This window comes from Mandrillus leucophaeus, unplaced genomic scaffold, assembly GCF_000951045.1.
Source record: "Mandrillus leucophaeus isolate KB7577 unplaced genomic scaffold, Mleu.le_1.0 Scaffold292, whole genome shotgun sequence".
Classification (NCBI taxonomy): Eukaryota; Metazoa; Chordata; class Mammalia; order Primates; family Cercopithecidae; genus Mandrillus; species Mandrillus leucophaeus.
The window spans coordinates 927,514-944,761 of NW_012103054.1; the positions used below are offsets into that span (position 1 = coordinate 927,514).

The 17,248-nt window shown below is 37.6% G+C and overlaps 1 protein-coding gene across 2 annotated transcripts in view; it reads right to left on the reverse strand.

The window, feature by feature from the left end:
• GALNTL6 (polypeptide N-acetylgalactosaminyltransferase-like 6) overlaps positions 1–17,248 on the reverse strand; it is a 1,310,737-nt gene that overhangs the window by 168,524 nt on the left and 1,124,965 nt on the right. For both annotated transcript variants that reach the window (XM_011986093.1, XM_011986094.1), the window contains one exon: positions 414–531. In XM_011986093.1, the coding sequence (XP_011841483.1) occupies positions 414–531 (118 nt within the window). The remainder of the gene's footprint in view (positions 1–413; positions 532–17,248) is intronic.

A 17,248-nucleotide genomic window follows, 5' to 3' on the forward strand; every position in this document is an offset into this window, starting at 1 on the left:
CTTTATAGCAATGCAAAAATGGCCTTACACAAGTAGGGAGATTATAGTTAACAATAATTTATTGTATATTTCAAGATAGCTAGAGGAGAAGAATTGTAATATTTCCAACACAAAGAAAAGATGAATGTTTGAGGTGATGGATATCCCAGTTACCCTGATTTGATCATTATGCACTGTATACATGTATCAAAATTTCACATGTACCCCACAAATATGTATGATGATTATATATCAAGAAAAATAAAAACAAAAACCAGAAAAGAAAGAAACTACAAGAGCTCACTTGGGAAGGTGACGTGTCTATTATCATTATTAAGTCATCCCAGAACATAGGTCACAAAGCAACATGCTGATATTCTATCAGAATTGTCAAAATTCTGTAGACATAGTGTGAAGAGGGTCTTGGAGCTTACCTTAAAAGAGATTTCATACTGTTCTCCGCCCCAGATTTCTAAACCTGGATCATAGCCACCCAATTCCCAAAACCATTTCCGATCCACAGCAAAGAGACCTCCAGCCATAACAGGAGACCTGTGAAATGAACAAAATAATCTTTAAAGGACTATGAACATTACAGACAACGGCATTTTGCTTGGGAAAAAAGTAAAATTCAAGATAGTTTTAGTGGTCAGCTGTGTGGAACTTTTCAGCACTGGTTTTCTGTAAGTGGATATAGGGTTCTCTTGGGTCTGTTACCAAAGTGGACACGGGTGGGGATGGAGAAAAATTCTTGTGAGCATTAAATATTTTCAGTTCAAGTTTTAATGCAACAATTGCCCTGCAGAGCCACATTTGCTCCACTTGTTTGTCATTAATGAGAAATATTACTACATGAGTAATAATGACCCATAAAGTGAGAAATATCACTCAATTTTATGGTTTTTCCCCAAACTAAAGGGATCTTATTCTATCAGACAGATAAAAGTATTGAAAATGCTTTTGTAGACAATATCTTTGAGTAATCTCTCAGTACGCATTCACCAAGCATCTACTATGAACAGGTCATGTCCAATTTACAAACTACAAATCGGCTGGTTAGAATAAAATAAGCAACCAGAATTAGTTGTTTAATGTGCTAAAGTTGAAATTCAAACTAAGACTTTTCATTTTATACTATTCTTTTTAGACTTTCTCTGCCTTTTTAAGAACTATTAATTTTGATTAAATAATAATTTTCAAGTATTCCACTCATGCTAGGATGCATTCATGTAATAAGATAATTATAACTACTTGGTGGGCCCTGCCCTAAATGTTTTTGCAGTTCAAAAGTGTTCTTGTTTATTTATTTTTTGACTGCTCACTATGCGCTGGGCTAAAGGATAAGATCTATATCTAATTACCTTGATCAATCCTCACAACGACCCTGTGAACAACAAGCATCCCTATGCATGGTTCGAGGAATCACGCAGAAGAGGTGGAATGTTGCCCAAGACTGAGGCTAGTGTGCGGTGAGGCTGGGCTAGGGCTCTTTACCACAACACTGTTTCTGTTTCAAAGTTTGGAGGCGAAGAGAGATAACTACATACAAATGGATATGAAACAGAAAACACCCTTATGCAGATCAAGCAAATCGATAAAAACACATAATTGATGTGACAGTTTTGAAAATTTTTTTGAAATAAAGGATATTTATAAATAACAGTACAACATTTTAAATGTTGATATACACAAAAAGATATGCATAACCATAGTAGACACCAATTTATTGATCAACTGAGAACTTAGTCTTGGTTATGCTTTATGAGCCACTTGGAGAACATAAACCTGAATCTGTCTTCAGTGTATTATATAATTCAAAGACTTTGCATGCTAAGATGGTACCTGATTTAATTACTTCAGTCTAGGAATTTTTTGAAGATGTAGGCTTTATGCAGACGAAGAGATTGCAAGACTGGAAGAGGGATTTAGGTTTTTCCCCAGGAAAGTGGGCAGAATTCAGGAAATAATATAAAGAAACTCTCTCATGTAATTTTTTATTTTGTTTGTAATAAAAATCCAAGAATCATATGTGCCTTACTGTATCCCTCTCTCTAGCAGCCTGATCTTTTCCCATTTTTCACCCACTGAATTTCAGAGAGGAATTACAACTGAAGCTGCAACAAACTAGGATTGTAACATTTATCGGGTGCAGTTCCCCAAAGAACACTTTACCAATTGTAAGCATTGCTTCTGCAAGTGTTAGTTATAAGTAGTCAGAAATTCTCAGTCTTATTTAAGCTGAACTGCAAATAGAAAAGTCCCAAGTCATACAAATATATTCTTACTTGATTGTGTAAAACATGAGACAAAGTGCACCAGAACTTACACTGTGCACAATGAATCCCAAAACTAGAACTACCAGAGGTATGGTGTTAAAGATATTGGGCAAGAAAAATTCTAGGTTGGGTTTTATTGCAAATTGTCAGAAACACAATAATCTTGTTTTCTTAATGAATTTATAAAAAAACTCATGCAGTGTATCTCAGGTTATTTTAGACATATAATAACATAAATTCAGATGGATCTCCTGTACCTTTATTGATGTTCCTACAAAGACCTAAATGAATTAGTATCTCCTGTCTTGACTGGTGTGAATGACAGGTAAGAAATAAACTTTTTATTTACTGTATTTATGTCTTTACTCATATTTGTCCATGAGTTTTAAAAACAGCTTAATTGTTGTGTAATTGATGTACAATTGATTGCACATATTTTAAGTGTACAATTTGATAGATTTTGACTTGTGTGTATCTCCATGCAGCCATCACTGAAAATGGACCTATCTGTTATTTGTCAAAGTTTCCTTATGTCTCTTTGTAATCTCTTCTCATTTCCTTCCACAGGCAATGACTGATCTGCTTTCTGTCACTGTAGATTAGTTTGCATTTTCTACAATTTTATATATATAGAATTATACAGTATACATGTTTTGGGGGGTCTGGCTTCTTTCATTCAGTATAACTATTTTGAGACGCATCCATGCTGTAGCATGTATCAATTGTTCATTATTTTTAAATTGCAGAGTAGTATTCTATTTGCATGAATTTACCGCAATTGATTATCCATTCACCTGTTAATGGATGTTTGGGTTGTTCCCATTTTGGGATATTACAAATAAAGCTGCCATAAACTTTGTGTACTAATCTTTGTGTGGATATGTGCTTTCATTTCTCCTGGGAAAATTCCTAGAAGTGGAATAACTAGATCATGTAGTAGGTATGTCTAATCTTTCAAGAAACTGCCAAACTGTTTTCCGGAGTGGCTGTACCACTTTCTATTCCTGGAAGCAGTGTTGAGTTCCATTTGCTTCAAGTCCTCACCAAGACTTGTTATGGTCAGTCTTGAAGTTTAGTCATGATAATAGGTGTATAGTGGTATCTTCTTTTGGTTTTATTTTGCATTTCCATAATTATTAATAATGTTAACGTGTTTGTATCGTTTCTGTTTTTTCCTAGTAAGTCTGGCTAGAGGCTTATCAATTTTGTTAATCTGTTGAAAGAACTAACTTTTGTTTTCATTGATTTTTCTCTATCGTTTTTCTGTTTTATATTTCATTGATTTCTCTTTAGTCTTTATTATTTTAATCCTTCCGCTTACTTTGGATTTAATGTGCTCTTCTTTCCTGGTTATTTAAGGTAGAAACTGAGATAACTGATTTGTGACTTTTTAAAAATATAGGTGTTTAGTTCTATAAATCTCTTCCTAACTATTGCTTTAGTAGACTACTACAAATATAAGAATACATCATGTTATTTTTTTCATTCAGTTCAAAATATTTTCTAATTTCTCTTTTATTTTTTGACATATAGATTATATAGAAGTGTATAATTAGTTTCTGAATATTTGGAGAATTTTTTGGAGATCCTTTGGTTATTAATTCCCAATTTAATTCCATTGTGGTCAGAGAATATACTTGGTATGACTTGAATTCTTTTAAATTTATTGTGACATTTTAATGACCTAGAATATGGTCTATCTTGGTAAATGTTCCATGTGTATTTGAAAAGGATGTGTATTCTATTCCTGTTGGGTACAGTGTTCTACAAATATTTATTAGGTCAAGTTGGTTGACAGTGTTGTTCGAATCTCCTATATTCTTATTGATCTTACATCACCTTGATGTATCAATTACGGAAAGAGGGGTATTGAAATCTATGACTATATTCTGGATTTGTTTATTTCTTCCTGCTATTCTGTCAGTTTTTTGCATCATGTTTCTGTAGCTCTCTTAATAGGTGCATACATGTTCAGGGTTTTTTTGTTGTTGTTGTTCTTGATGAATTAACTTTATTATCGCTATGAAATGACTTTTATTATCCCTAATAATATTCTTCACTCTCTCATCTATTTTGTCTTGATATTATTGTAGTCACTCCAGCTTTATTTGGATTTGTGTTATCTGAATACTAGTATTTATAACTTTTTCTATCTTTTTACTTTTAAACTCTTTGTGTCTTTACGCTTAAAATAGTTTTCTTATGGGTAACATATGCTTGCATCTTGCATTTCAACTGTGTTATTTAGATCACTTACTTTCAATATGATTATTCGTGTGTTTAGGTTGAAATCTATAATCTTCCTCTTTCTCTTCTATTTGTCTCACCTGTTGTTTTCTTTCCCCTTTTTTTTTGTCTTCCTTTTGATTAACTGGATATTTTTCATAATTTCATTTATTATCCTTTTTGGCATAACGGTACTCCTTGTTTCTTCATTTTAAGTGGTTTCTTTGTTATCGTAATGGTTTATGGCATATATCTTTCTTTGATCACAGTTGATGTTCCAGTGATATTATGTCACCACACATATATTATAAAAAGCTACTGAGAGTATGGCTGCATTTCTCTTCCCCCAGTCTATGTCTTTGTTATCACACATTTTACTTTTACACATGTTTTAAATCCCCATGTTGTACTATTATTATTTTTGTTTAATTGGCCAATTACCTTTTAAAAAGATTTAAATAATATTTTATTATGAACACCATTTTGTATAGATGAAATTATATTATGAACACCTTTTCTGTATTCTGTTGGAAATAAGTGGCTCTAAGGAAAATTTAAATCGTGACGTATTATGCACAACTGAGTTTGTGGATTACAATTCATACTCCACCACCAAAATAGGAGTTAACTATTATGCAGTGTTGTACTGAAGTTAACAAGGATGACTGCTTCCCTCATATATTAAAGATAAAAGATTTTAATGTGTCACACTGTTTTTTCATTAGAGGAAATGAAAAAGAGTAGTTTATTAGTTTGAGCATGTTCTTCCAGTCTTTTGCTTTAAACATAATATTAATGACTTGAAACTTTAGGTATGGACTCCATTTCCTACAATCTCTCACTTGTTTATTTTCACATTGTTTGTTTTCTTGCAAAATATTCTTGCTATTTTTGTTTCCCTGAAAGTGTTAACACATTGCAAGTGTGTTCTAATGTGGCTTTGTGTCCATGTAACTTTCAACATATTAATGTACTTTATGAATATTGCTCACAATATCACAAATCAGGCTTTGAGTTTTGCTACTAATACAAACCTGTTATCCATGAGATGCCTTTTAAAATTAATATGATCATGAAGCAACATGTTCTTACTGAAGATTTTTTATTCTACAGGCCATAGAAATACATGACTTTTCTGAATATTTAGTAGAAATCAATTTTCTATTTTATGTTAAGTCTGTTAAATAAGGTAATAAATATGCTTTCCTTTTTACTTATGGTAGACTAATTTACTTTTTTATAACAATTTTTATATTCTAAACTTAGTTAAATTTTAAATTAATGAGGCTATACGGTAAAGTGTACTAAAACCATTCTTTATTCAGTATCAGCAAGAAACTCTTTATGTTTTCATCTGTGAATGCATTTTTCAAAGTGTGTAGTTGGTCATCTTCTCTAAACCAAGATACAGTACTTAATGCTTGTAGCCTTGAGTGACTCCTACAGTATTCTAAGGAGCTGCTGATCTTCCTAATATTCTCTGTTTCACATATTGACTCTCTATGCCGTAAATGAAAAAAATGGTGGAGTTTAATTAAAAAAAATTATCTGGGCTGGGCGCGGTGGCTCAAGCCTGTGGTCCCAGCACTTTGGGAGGCCGAGACGGGCGGATCACGAGGTCAGGAGATCGAGACCATCCTGGCTAACACGGTGAAACCCCTTCTCTACTAAAAAATACAAAAAACTAGCCGGGCGAGGTGGCGGGCGCCTGTAGTCCCAGCTACTCGGGAGGCTGAGGCAAGAGAATGGCGTAAACCTGGGAGGCGGAGCTTGCATCCGGCCACTGCAGTCCAATCTGGGCGACAGAGGGAGACTCCGTTCAAAAAAAAAAAAAAAAAAAAAAATTCTCTGGCTTATTTTTGCCTACTTTCTCACATTTTCAGACAACATTATTTCAAGTTTTAATGCATCTTGTATAATCTTTGGGGATCAGGATAATAAAAAATGACGTTATATTGAAAGATATATATAAATAAATTTATTTAAAAAATTACTTACTATTAAAACTTAGGTTCAGTAAACTAAAGGAGACTGCCAATTTGACCTCTTAGAAAATAAAATGGCTCACAATTTCCATTCATTTCAGTGGCCACAGTGAGCATTCCGGACATGTGGCTTGCAATGCGAATTTGATCAGCAATGAAACGGCACAGTTTCCCTCAGGACTCAGTCAAGCCAAGTCTGTAAGCATAAGGATGAACCACATAATTTTCAATTATATAACCAGAAATCTTTAGTTGGCCCATGACTCAGAACACTTGCAGCTAAAATATAATTATTTTCAACTAGAATTCAATTGTGGAATAAAATGATATTTCAGGTTAAAACACTGTTTTTAAACACTTTGTCCTTTGAAGTATGAAAGCATTACTTAAATGAGAATTTTGAAAAGAGTGACTAAATAACTACAGATACATTCATTTGTATAATTTATCTTTAAAAATTACCATTTTTGTATAATGTGTTTACTTTTTATGGTGTCACGAGGTTCTATGGGGATGAGAGAGGACTATTGTTCTGGTATGCAAGGAGATGATCACCCTAGGGGCAAAGATAGAAGCTGTTCCTGGGCTGGGAGAAATGTGTCCTCTTTGGAAGGCCAGGATGCAGAAGTGGAGGGAAAAATGGATTCCAATCATAGAAGGCTGTGCTTTCTCCTGACTCATCCATCTTGGAACGACAGATGTATAATGGGAGAAATGGCTCCGATAGCGTGGGAACTGAACAAATTGTGTAAGTGAAGAGGTTTCCCACCGAGTGCCCAGGCCTGTGCCCGGAGACAGCAGTGCTGAGTAAACCAAGGGTTACTCTCCGCCCCATGGACTCTGAGGAAGTATTGAATAAATGAATGATCTATGTCTTAGCAGCATTTCACTTCCTACTTCTTCCACTAGACTGCACCAAACTGCTGGAATTTTTATTTTTTTAAACAGTAATAAGTGGCAACAACAGCGAAAATAGCAACAAACAGAGGTTTTCTGCTTTTCCTTCTGAGAAACAATAGTTAACTTGGATTGTATTCCAGGAATGAGGGGCTCTTTGACTTACCAGTAGAGGACAGACTCCCAAAGTAACAGCATTAATAAGATGGGGATCTCAGATTTGTTAAATCTGAACTAAATGGAATGCAACTCTATGTTAGATGGTAAGAATAATGGTCCCAGTGAATCGTGGCTTTGGTGTCCATGCCCTTGTGTGGTACTCTCCTACACTGACTGGCTTGGCCAGGTGACTTGGTGTAGCCAACATCAACAAATGTGGTGCAAGCACAGGTCTTATGCACTGAGGATTGCACCCGTTCTTACTGCTTCAGGAAGCCTGTTGGAGATACGTGGCCCAGATGACAATCAGCACCAACTACCAGGTATGCAAGTGAGATGGTCTTAGATCACCCAGCTCCAGCTGAACCACGAGATGCCCAGCACCCCATGAAAGACACCAGGTACAGGGCGACCAACTGTCCCAGTTTGCTTGAGACTGATGAGTCTCCCCAGATGCTGAACTTTTAGTGCTAAAACTGGGAAAGTCCCAGGCGAACAAGATAAATTGTTCACCCTATTTAAGAGACCAGCAGAACAACCATTTAGTCAAGCTTTGTCTGAATTTCTGACCCTAAGAACGGTGAACCAACAAAATGGTTGCTGTTTGAAGCCACTGAGTTCTGGGACAGTTTGTGGTATACCCATAGATGGCAGATAACAGACCTCATTTTGAGATTCAAGCTCTTAAAGGAAGATGTATTGGCATTTCCATTATGTTACTGACAGATGAAAACAGCTCTTGATAGAGACAGGCTTTTGGGTAGTTTCTTTATTTCTAAAGTCTCTCTGAAATAGGCTCATTGTTTTGGGGTCATTTTGAAAAGTTCTCTGCACTCATATGCTAGGGTATATTGCAAAGCATAACTAGATTTACTGGATTTCAGAGCTTCTGAAAATGAAAGTGGAAGCTGCTCCTTAAAAATAAAAAAAGCTCTCTGTTTTCCTAGATTTACAAATGCAAATGCAAATGTTTAGAAAAGAGTTAGTAGAAAAGGAATAAGGCCAACTAGTTATCCAAAAGCAGGTGGCAGAATTATGACTCCTCAGCTTTTTGGATAAGATGAGGAAGAAAACAAAATTATAAATCATGGTACAAATTTTGTGCTATTTTGTACCATGATTTATAATTCTGTTTTTATCACACACATAATGACATATCATACTGTTATGGTTTAAAAGGTTTTATAAGATTGAATACGCTTTTTGCCGCTTACTTCATATGTAGAATAGTAGACTCCTCTGTGAAAGGATATAAAGACTTGATGGAAATCTTGTGTATGTCAGTACCAATTATATAAGGCATTAAACCAAACTATAGCCATAAATATTGTGTGAGGGCCTCCGTTTGATGTTTCAATTAAGCTGTTGGTTCTGAAGTGGCTCAGAATATTGCTGCCTCCATATCTTCAGTGGTTGGCACTGATCTTTATATGAGATGAAATTGAAAACCATGGATGCCTCTAAAGGACTACATCAACAATGTTAGTGGGTTCAGGAGGTAAATAGATAAGATGCTGTAAAGATTTTTTCAGCCTTAGTCTTCTGTTATGTGACCAAGATGCTTTGTCCCTCAGTTACTTTTATGTGGTCAAAAATGTTTGTGTGTGTGTGTGTGTGTGTGTTTATGTATGAGCAAAGGGAGGATCTAACAACAATGGAAGGTTCCAAAATTCCCTTCCTCGTTCCTACAGTAAGTAATAGATGGCTTCGCCTGGTGGATAGAGCTGATCTTTCCTGCTGTTTAGTGGGTGGATGATAAACAATCTGCTGGGGTCACCCACACTCCACTCCTAAAAATGGCAGAACACATCTTGTCTCCTTTGAAGAAATCGCCTCAAAGGTGTCTGGGGACATACAAAGCGGAAATACGATGGCTTATTTTCTTAAGTCATTTCCTGTCCATTTCTCTCTGAGGAATGAGAAGGATTGGCACCTCGGCTTAAAGTATAGATTTGGGTTTCTTTTTATGTTCCAAAATTATGCCCCTAGTCTAATTATCCAGTAATTCTTATTGGATTCATTCATTTCTAATTTCTAAGCGACCTTAGATTCACATTACATAATAGGATAATGACCTTGGTAATGTTTCAATTATTAATCATTTTCTTATGCAATCTCAGTGCAAACTCATCCTGCCTGAGAGGAGAAGTGAGGTCACATTAACACTAATAGCCAGATGACAAGGGTCTTTGGGTCCATCTGTGTGATAGCAGTGCTTCAGTGTTTTGCCCATTGGATTCTCCTGGTTTTCTGAGAGTCCCCAGGGATGTGACCATATCCTCAGAAACAAGTCTGCTCGTGCTTTTCTCCTCTGGCCCATGAAGTCACCTTGCTATGGTGCCTGTTGCCAGCCCCCTCCAGCTGGTAGCTGCTCTGCCAGCCATGGTCAGACCCCGCTGCTCGTGCCCTGGAGTGGCCTTTCTGGGGAAGGTCGCCCTGGGACCTAGGCCTAGAGCTGTGTGTCCTGTCCTAGGCTTGAGTGCTAAAGTCACACTGCGAATACCCCGAGCTTCACAAAGTCTTCTGTCAAAACAACTCTTTCTCTTTTGGAATTCACCTTGCTCTCCACAGGGGCCACCATGCAGTCTCTCAGGCCAGACGGGAGCAGATGCCATCGTGTCACCTTGAGGTTCCCCTTATTGCCTTTGCTCCTCTCCCAGCTTCCCAAATGCTTCTGTAATTCTTTAGCTTAAAAAAACTGCCAACTGCACACCTAGTGACACATGTAAATAGATGTCCCAGGGTGTCACCAGCTCACCAGCACTGTCAGTCTCTGAATCCCAGTTTGGGCTTAGCAAAGGTACCTAGCTTCTCTTACATAAAACATAGATTAGATCTCGTAACATTATCAGGATGGGACTCTGAAACCCTCCTGTTTCCCACCTCGTTTGTCCTCCAACATGACCTTTGCCCTTTTCTAAATCCACAATTTGGTACGGAGAGGTCCCTGAGACACTGGCACAATGTTGATGAGTGCACACTACTGGGCTTTAGCTTCCGCATCCCGTCTTAATTCTAGTCTATCTGTTTCCACATTCCCTTACACTCTCCAACTAACACTGGAAGGATCCTTTCCCATTGCTCTCCCCTCTTTAGTCCAGGCTCTTATCTCTCCCATAAACACCAACATCAAAATGTGATGTGAAATGGCAGAGCAAATCACTGACTTCATCTGTATTGGAGAATGTTAAAAACTGAAAGTACCCAGCGTAGAGTGGAGAGCCTTTCTTCTAGGATACAAATAGAACTTTTCATTCATGGAATAAATGCTTGTTATTAAAATCCAAGCATGCTTGAAACTGCAGGAAAGCTTGTTTTATGCTTCATTTATTTAATACACATTTGACAGTTTCTTCTTATGAAAACATTACTCCTTCATCTTAGTAAGGAAGGCAAAATATGCTTTTTCTCTACAGCACTGATTGCAACTCAAAGGCAATTTTGGTCTCATTTCCTGACACTTTATATCAAGCAAAAATTTACTGCATATGGCATGGATTTTTTAATACCTCTGATCAGCCCATTATCTTTTAATAAATTTATACGGTACATTTACACCCTGCTTAATGACCTTAATTTCTTAAAAACAAAACAACAACAAAAAAAACAGGACCTGAGGAAAAGAGTTCTTAAGCAAAAAGTCTATAACTATAACTTATCAAAAGTCTGGAAAAAAGCATCACCTTATTAGCCCCTCTAGGTCAAGCCTATCCACAAAGAAGTTTCATCTTACTCTGACAAGAGGGAAAAACAGCACCCTTGTAATGTTCTGTTTCTACCTGTCTCCCTCACGATCTATGGCAGCTTTGAAATATGTTCACAAAATCTTAAACCACTTCCAATTGAGAAGTGGAGTCTGTGTCCCTCCTTTTGAATCTGGGTGTGATTGTGGGTGCTCTGACCCATGGAGGATGGCAGACTTGACCCCCTGTGACTACCGAGGTGCTTTATGAAAGACCATGTAGCTCCTGTCTCGTTTATTGGAACATTTGATCTTGTAGCTCTGAGTTATCGTGAGAGAATTCAGCCTACATGGAAGCCACCAGGCTAGGAGGAAGCACTGAATGTTGAGAGTCTTTGTAACACATTAAGTAGCATGGTTTTGATTGGGAACTTCCAGTTGTTATTCTTTCCTCCATCATGGAGACTGGTGGAAGGGTCTTTCCTTGCATAAATGCAAACACAAAATTTTGTATAAAGATTCAAGGGAATTATAGATGCTCCTGGAAGGCCAATCCAGCAAAGTTTATGAATCTTGGGTTAATAATTTTAGCCGGTATGTGACTGGGTACCACTGAATAATTTTAATGAGACTAATACATGCAGGTTTCTGTTTTGATTGGAGTACTCGGATGGCGTAGCGAGGGTGAGTTTCAGGGTGACAACACCAGAGCAGAGAGCCCCATTGGGAGGTAATGGCAGTCCAGGAGAGATGAGGCACTTTTGCTATTGCTGTGGAAACTAATATAAATAGTATGAATATTTAAGAGGTAAAATTGGCAGGATATGGTGATTGACGGGAGAGGTGGGGTGGCATAGGCCTGTAATGAGTTAAGAAAAGAGGACATGCAGGTGTAACAGAAATAGAAAAGATCAAGCTAAGATTACAGTTTTGGGTCAGAAAGTAAGATCTGCCTACAAAGAAGTGAAATTTCTTTTCTGGTTTGACTCTTAAGCGGACTCCAAAAGAAATCTGGGAAAATGAGTTCCGAAAATGTTTCCTGTAGTTACTTTTTGGAACAATCTCCTGAGGCTAAACAATGTGCTATTCTTTTTTGAAGGATAATTTATTTGGATGGATATTTCTGCATTTTTCTTTATTTAAAGTCTCACTACATTGTAGTGCATCTTGCATTTTTAGGAGAAGATATTTACATTAAAACTCAAGCATGCTGATTTAGAAATCACATTAAAATAGAAATGCTTAAAATAATTGAGATGAACAGAAGGTAATTAGAATAAACTTCTACTAATTTGTCCTAATTGAGGGGAAGGGCAGTCAAAATTCATCAAAATCAGAAGTACAGGATGCTGTTTTCATTCACATTTTTATCCTAAAAATAATCTGAGGAAAAAAAATAGTTTCTCCCCCCATCACATAATTGCTTCCTATTTCTGTTCTGCAAATTAGCATGAAGGATACATGTAATCAAAACTCTACTTCTTATGACCACTGTGGACACAAATCACTGTTGTTATAGCAGAAATGAATCCCCAAATATCTCTGTATCTTTTTGTTTAGAATATACTAAACTTCCTGGGCGCAGTGGCTCACGCCTGTAATCCCAGCACTTTGAGGGCCAAAGAGGGCGAATCATCTGAGGTCAGGAGTTTGAGACCAGCCTGACCAACATGGTGAAACCCCGTGTCTACTAAAAATACAGTATTAGCCGGGTGTGATGGTGCATGCCTGTACTCCTAGCTACTCGGGAGGCTGAGGTGGGAGAATCGCTTGAACCCGGGAGGTGGAGTTTCTGGTGAGCCAAGATCACGCCATTGCACTCCAGCCTGGGTGAAAGAGCGAAGCTCTGTCTAAAAAAACAAAACAAAACAAAACAAAAACAAACAAACAAACAAAAAGCTGTACTAAACTTTACCAGTCTCTCCTAACTGACCATTGAGAAACAATTGTACCATTTGCCTTGAAGGACAATTTTGAGTGTTATTTCTCAACTTTCACATATACAATATAACACACACACACTCACACGCACACACACACACACCCTAGAGTCAGAGACTATAGATCCTACTGTTCCCTCTGTTGGGCTAAAAAGTGTGAATGTGAAGCCTGGAACATGCATGCCTAAAGTATGGAAAAAGAATGAAGGAAAAGTAGATCAGTATAGCCATATCTAAAGAGCCTGTTTGCTGGGTCCATCTCCTGCTTGGGAAGACTGAGACACAGGAGGGCACGTAACCCTGTTTCTGTCGGGGCACATTCATCACTCACAATGGAGTTTCTGAAACCGGGTAAGAATGGGTTCAACTTGTGGGGAGGCCAGTTTGAATGTTCAACAACCTGGAGGAAATAAAATAAAAGCTTTATTTTCATCTTTATTATCTCCTGAGGAAGGGACAAAAAGGAGTTGTTTTAGAAGGCCTGGCCCTTGGCATGGCTTGGGACCAGAGGTAATTAGGGTATGGAGCAGAAACTCTGAGAAGAGAGAGAGGCAAAGCCTTCCCCCAATACCCTCTTAATTTTTTTTTTTTTTTGGCATTTGTAGTTGTAGCCTCCCAACTCTGTGAGCCAGCAGATGAAATACTCTGGGTCTGAACAAAACATGTTTGTAAATCATTTGTAAGAATATCCACATTTAATGTCAATATGAAACTGTACCCTCAATTGTCCTTGTCTCTTTCCAGGTTATTTTTAGTGGGTCCAGAGAATAGCATACAAGTTTACATGAAATTTACTCCATGACACTTTCTGAGTAAGTACTTTTTTATTTTAATCCTGGTCACTTTCTCAAATAATCCTGAGATGAATTTATCATGTGCTTGTAATGTCGTTAAAGATTTATCATCAGTAAACCAGGTGTCTCTGTCATAGGCTGGTCTGAACTGTTCAACTCTCTCCAAATCAGAGCAGGATCTGCTTAGCTCTGTAGCTCACACTGCCCTGTAATCTGTTCTGTTGCAGCTGAAAGTTTTGAGGAGCAAACTTTTCATTTCATATCAAACCTATAAAACTATTCCTCATAACAGGGACCAAAGAGAGAAATGCACACAGGCCCTGGGCCAAAGCGAAAGGCTATTACCTGAAATAGTCTTGTGTTGTAAAATACAGAAGAAATGGATTCTTTGCCCTGACGTCATAAAAAAATACTTTACAATTTTAAACCCACCAGTAACAAAAATATGTACAATTACAGCAGTAAAAGAACAATATAGAAATTTGCTCAGGCTGGACATGGTGATTTAAGCCTGCAATACTGGTGGTTTGGGAGGCTGAGGGAGGAGCATTACTTGAGGCCAGGCTTTCAAAATCAGTCTGGGCAACATACTGAGACCCATCTTTAAAAGTAAATAAAAAAATAAAAAAAAACCAATAAATTTGTTCAAATGGTAGGCTCTCTTTGACTCCTAGGATCTTAATGATCCTTAAATATTCTTGTGGTTCCCAGGAAAAATACTTAGGGGTACTCTGGAATTTCTATCTTTTACAAACACCTGATGATGATGATAATGATGATGACAGTAAAGATCACCTGGACCCGTGGATTTCAGAGCAAATACCAGGGTGTGTGGACTGAGGGAAAAGAAGAAGGGAATTAGGAAATGAAAGAAGTGAAGAACAATCCACTCTGTGTCATGAGTGGGCTATGTCATATCTTTGTCTATTTGGATGAGTCTTTCCAGAGCCTAAGAAGGGGAGACTAACACATGTGAATGTATTGATTAGTTTATGCAGGGGTCGATTTCTCCATTTCTAGAGTAGAGGGTAGAATCCACTTCATGGGAACCAGACAGAATGAGGTGGAGGAGAGAATTGTTCCTAGAGAGAAATCAGGGTGTGGGTACCAGAAGATGGTAAAATGATGCAGGTTGGCATCTAAATGGAAATATACTATAGTCTTTTCTCTAAGAAAGACTATCTATACTATAGTCTTTTCTTAGATAACATTGGAAATAGTTTCACATTATGTTGAGAGTGAGTGTTAAGGACTGAACATAGAGTAGTGGTTAGGAGCCTAGACTTGGGAACCAGACTGATGTGGGGATGGAAAAGCCCACTCCCCTTTTCTCATGGAGAAATCCCACCTCTACATGCAGTTTATGCTTCAGATCTTTCGGAATCAGGTCATGCCCTTCTTGGCCCCTTTCCTTTTTCTGTCTTTTTCTCCAGCTCTCTTGTAGATCTTTCCTGATGCACACTCCTCCAAGAAATCAAATATACCCAAATCGGTGTCTCAAGCTGTGCTTTCAGACAACTCCACCTGTGTCAGTTTCCTTACTGTTTATTATTTATTTTAGGAATTTATATTAGGTGGATTTGGTTTATATTCATCATTTTAAGCCTGTCTTCTTAAATATTTTGTATTTTAAACTTACTAGTGGCCAGAAATTATTTGCAGTAGAATTCTTCTGTCCCCTTGACTGAATACAATTTTCTTATCCACACTTTCTGCTTTTTAAAGACAGCTCTATGCCTTCCAGCATAGAACATTCTCAAATACACCAAAGAAATCAATTATTTGGAATTAGATCTAGTATTTAATGTCTGCACAATTAGTGGAATGCCAGGATATAACTACACATTAGCAGGTTGTCATGGAGCTTGTCAGCCTGATAGATTGTGGTGTGCTGAGAGGTAATGGCCAGAACAAATTTTAGAAGGAAGGGTTGTGTTCCTCAGTTCATTTGTTCAGTGCCCTCCAGTTCCAGGATTAAAAATAGGAAGGAAAAGCAAAAAGGAAAAAGTGCTCAGTATTTTAGATTTGTGCAGTACTCCATGAATGGCCTTCTATATACAATTTCATCTGATGCTTAGACCAGTGATGAAGTACAAAGCGTTGTTCTCATACGGGAATTGGGTCCCACGGGTGCCCAGCACAAGGTGCTTCCACTAGAAGTTTCAGAGACAGGTCCTCATGCAGATCGGCTAATTCCCAGCTTGGTGCTCCTGTTATATTCCACCAGTGAAATAGCTAGATAAATTTACATTTCTATTTGCCCTAGTAATTCTTGGAATTTATAGAGCTTGCAAAGATCCACTGGTGCATTGTTCTGAAGTACAATAGTATGCATCTTAAAAGCAGGTTTTCTCTGTTATAAAAAGGCAGACAATTAACATTTCAACTGCCTGCATTCTTTCTTCTTAGGAGATTTTTATATCATATATTCATATCCTTTTTAATCTCCCTAAATTTTATAATGTTTTCCTCTTCCTAGCTCCCAAAGATGCTGAGAAGATAAAGTGTGAAAAAGGATCTTCCATGTGCTTTGACCTACTCGGAGGCAGGGTCTCCATTTAAGCTGGTGGTATTAGCTCTAAGAACCTGTGATTATTGCATAGTGTTGTGATGGACTTTGCAGGATTTGAATCATTTGTCTATATTTATGCATCCCTTCAGGCATTGTAAATTGCAGTCTCCGGGTCACCCCTGGCTTCTAAATATTCAGTTTTGGCTGTAAATAGAATAGAAAACTGCATGTAGCTCATTCTATTCACTGCTATGTTCTGGTAATACAAAAATAGAGCCCGAAGGATCCTCTTCTGGACTTTGTAATCTGATGTTTATTAGCATACCCTTGGGGTACTAAATATGCAGAGCATGTGTGGAAGAGAGGACTCTCCTCTTAGTTCTGACTGTGCATCAATTTATGTTAAGCACTGGCTGAACTTAACTGTGTGTTTCAGGTGTTCTTGCTCTGCTGCCACTCCAATTGGATGGTTCAGATAACCATATTCTGAAGGTATGCTTTCCTCCCTGTGTGGTCATAATGTTCTCTGTTCCCTACAGCTGAAAAAGAGAAAGCCATTCATTTTGCTGAATGTCGTGGGTCACAGGTATACCCGCCTGTGCTACAAAGATAGGGAAGTCTGGCCATGGGATGAAGCCTGATATTGTCTGGAGAATTACAACTTTGCTGTTGGCCTTAGTGGCGAAGAACATGAGGTGCTCAGAAAGCATTGTGTGTCTTCGTCTCCTTTGCCCTCACCACATTGTGCAGGTGATGTAGGCTGACTTACATGGACAAATCAGCAACACCAGGAAGATT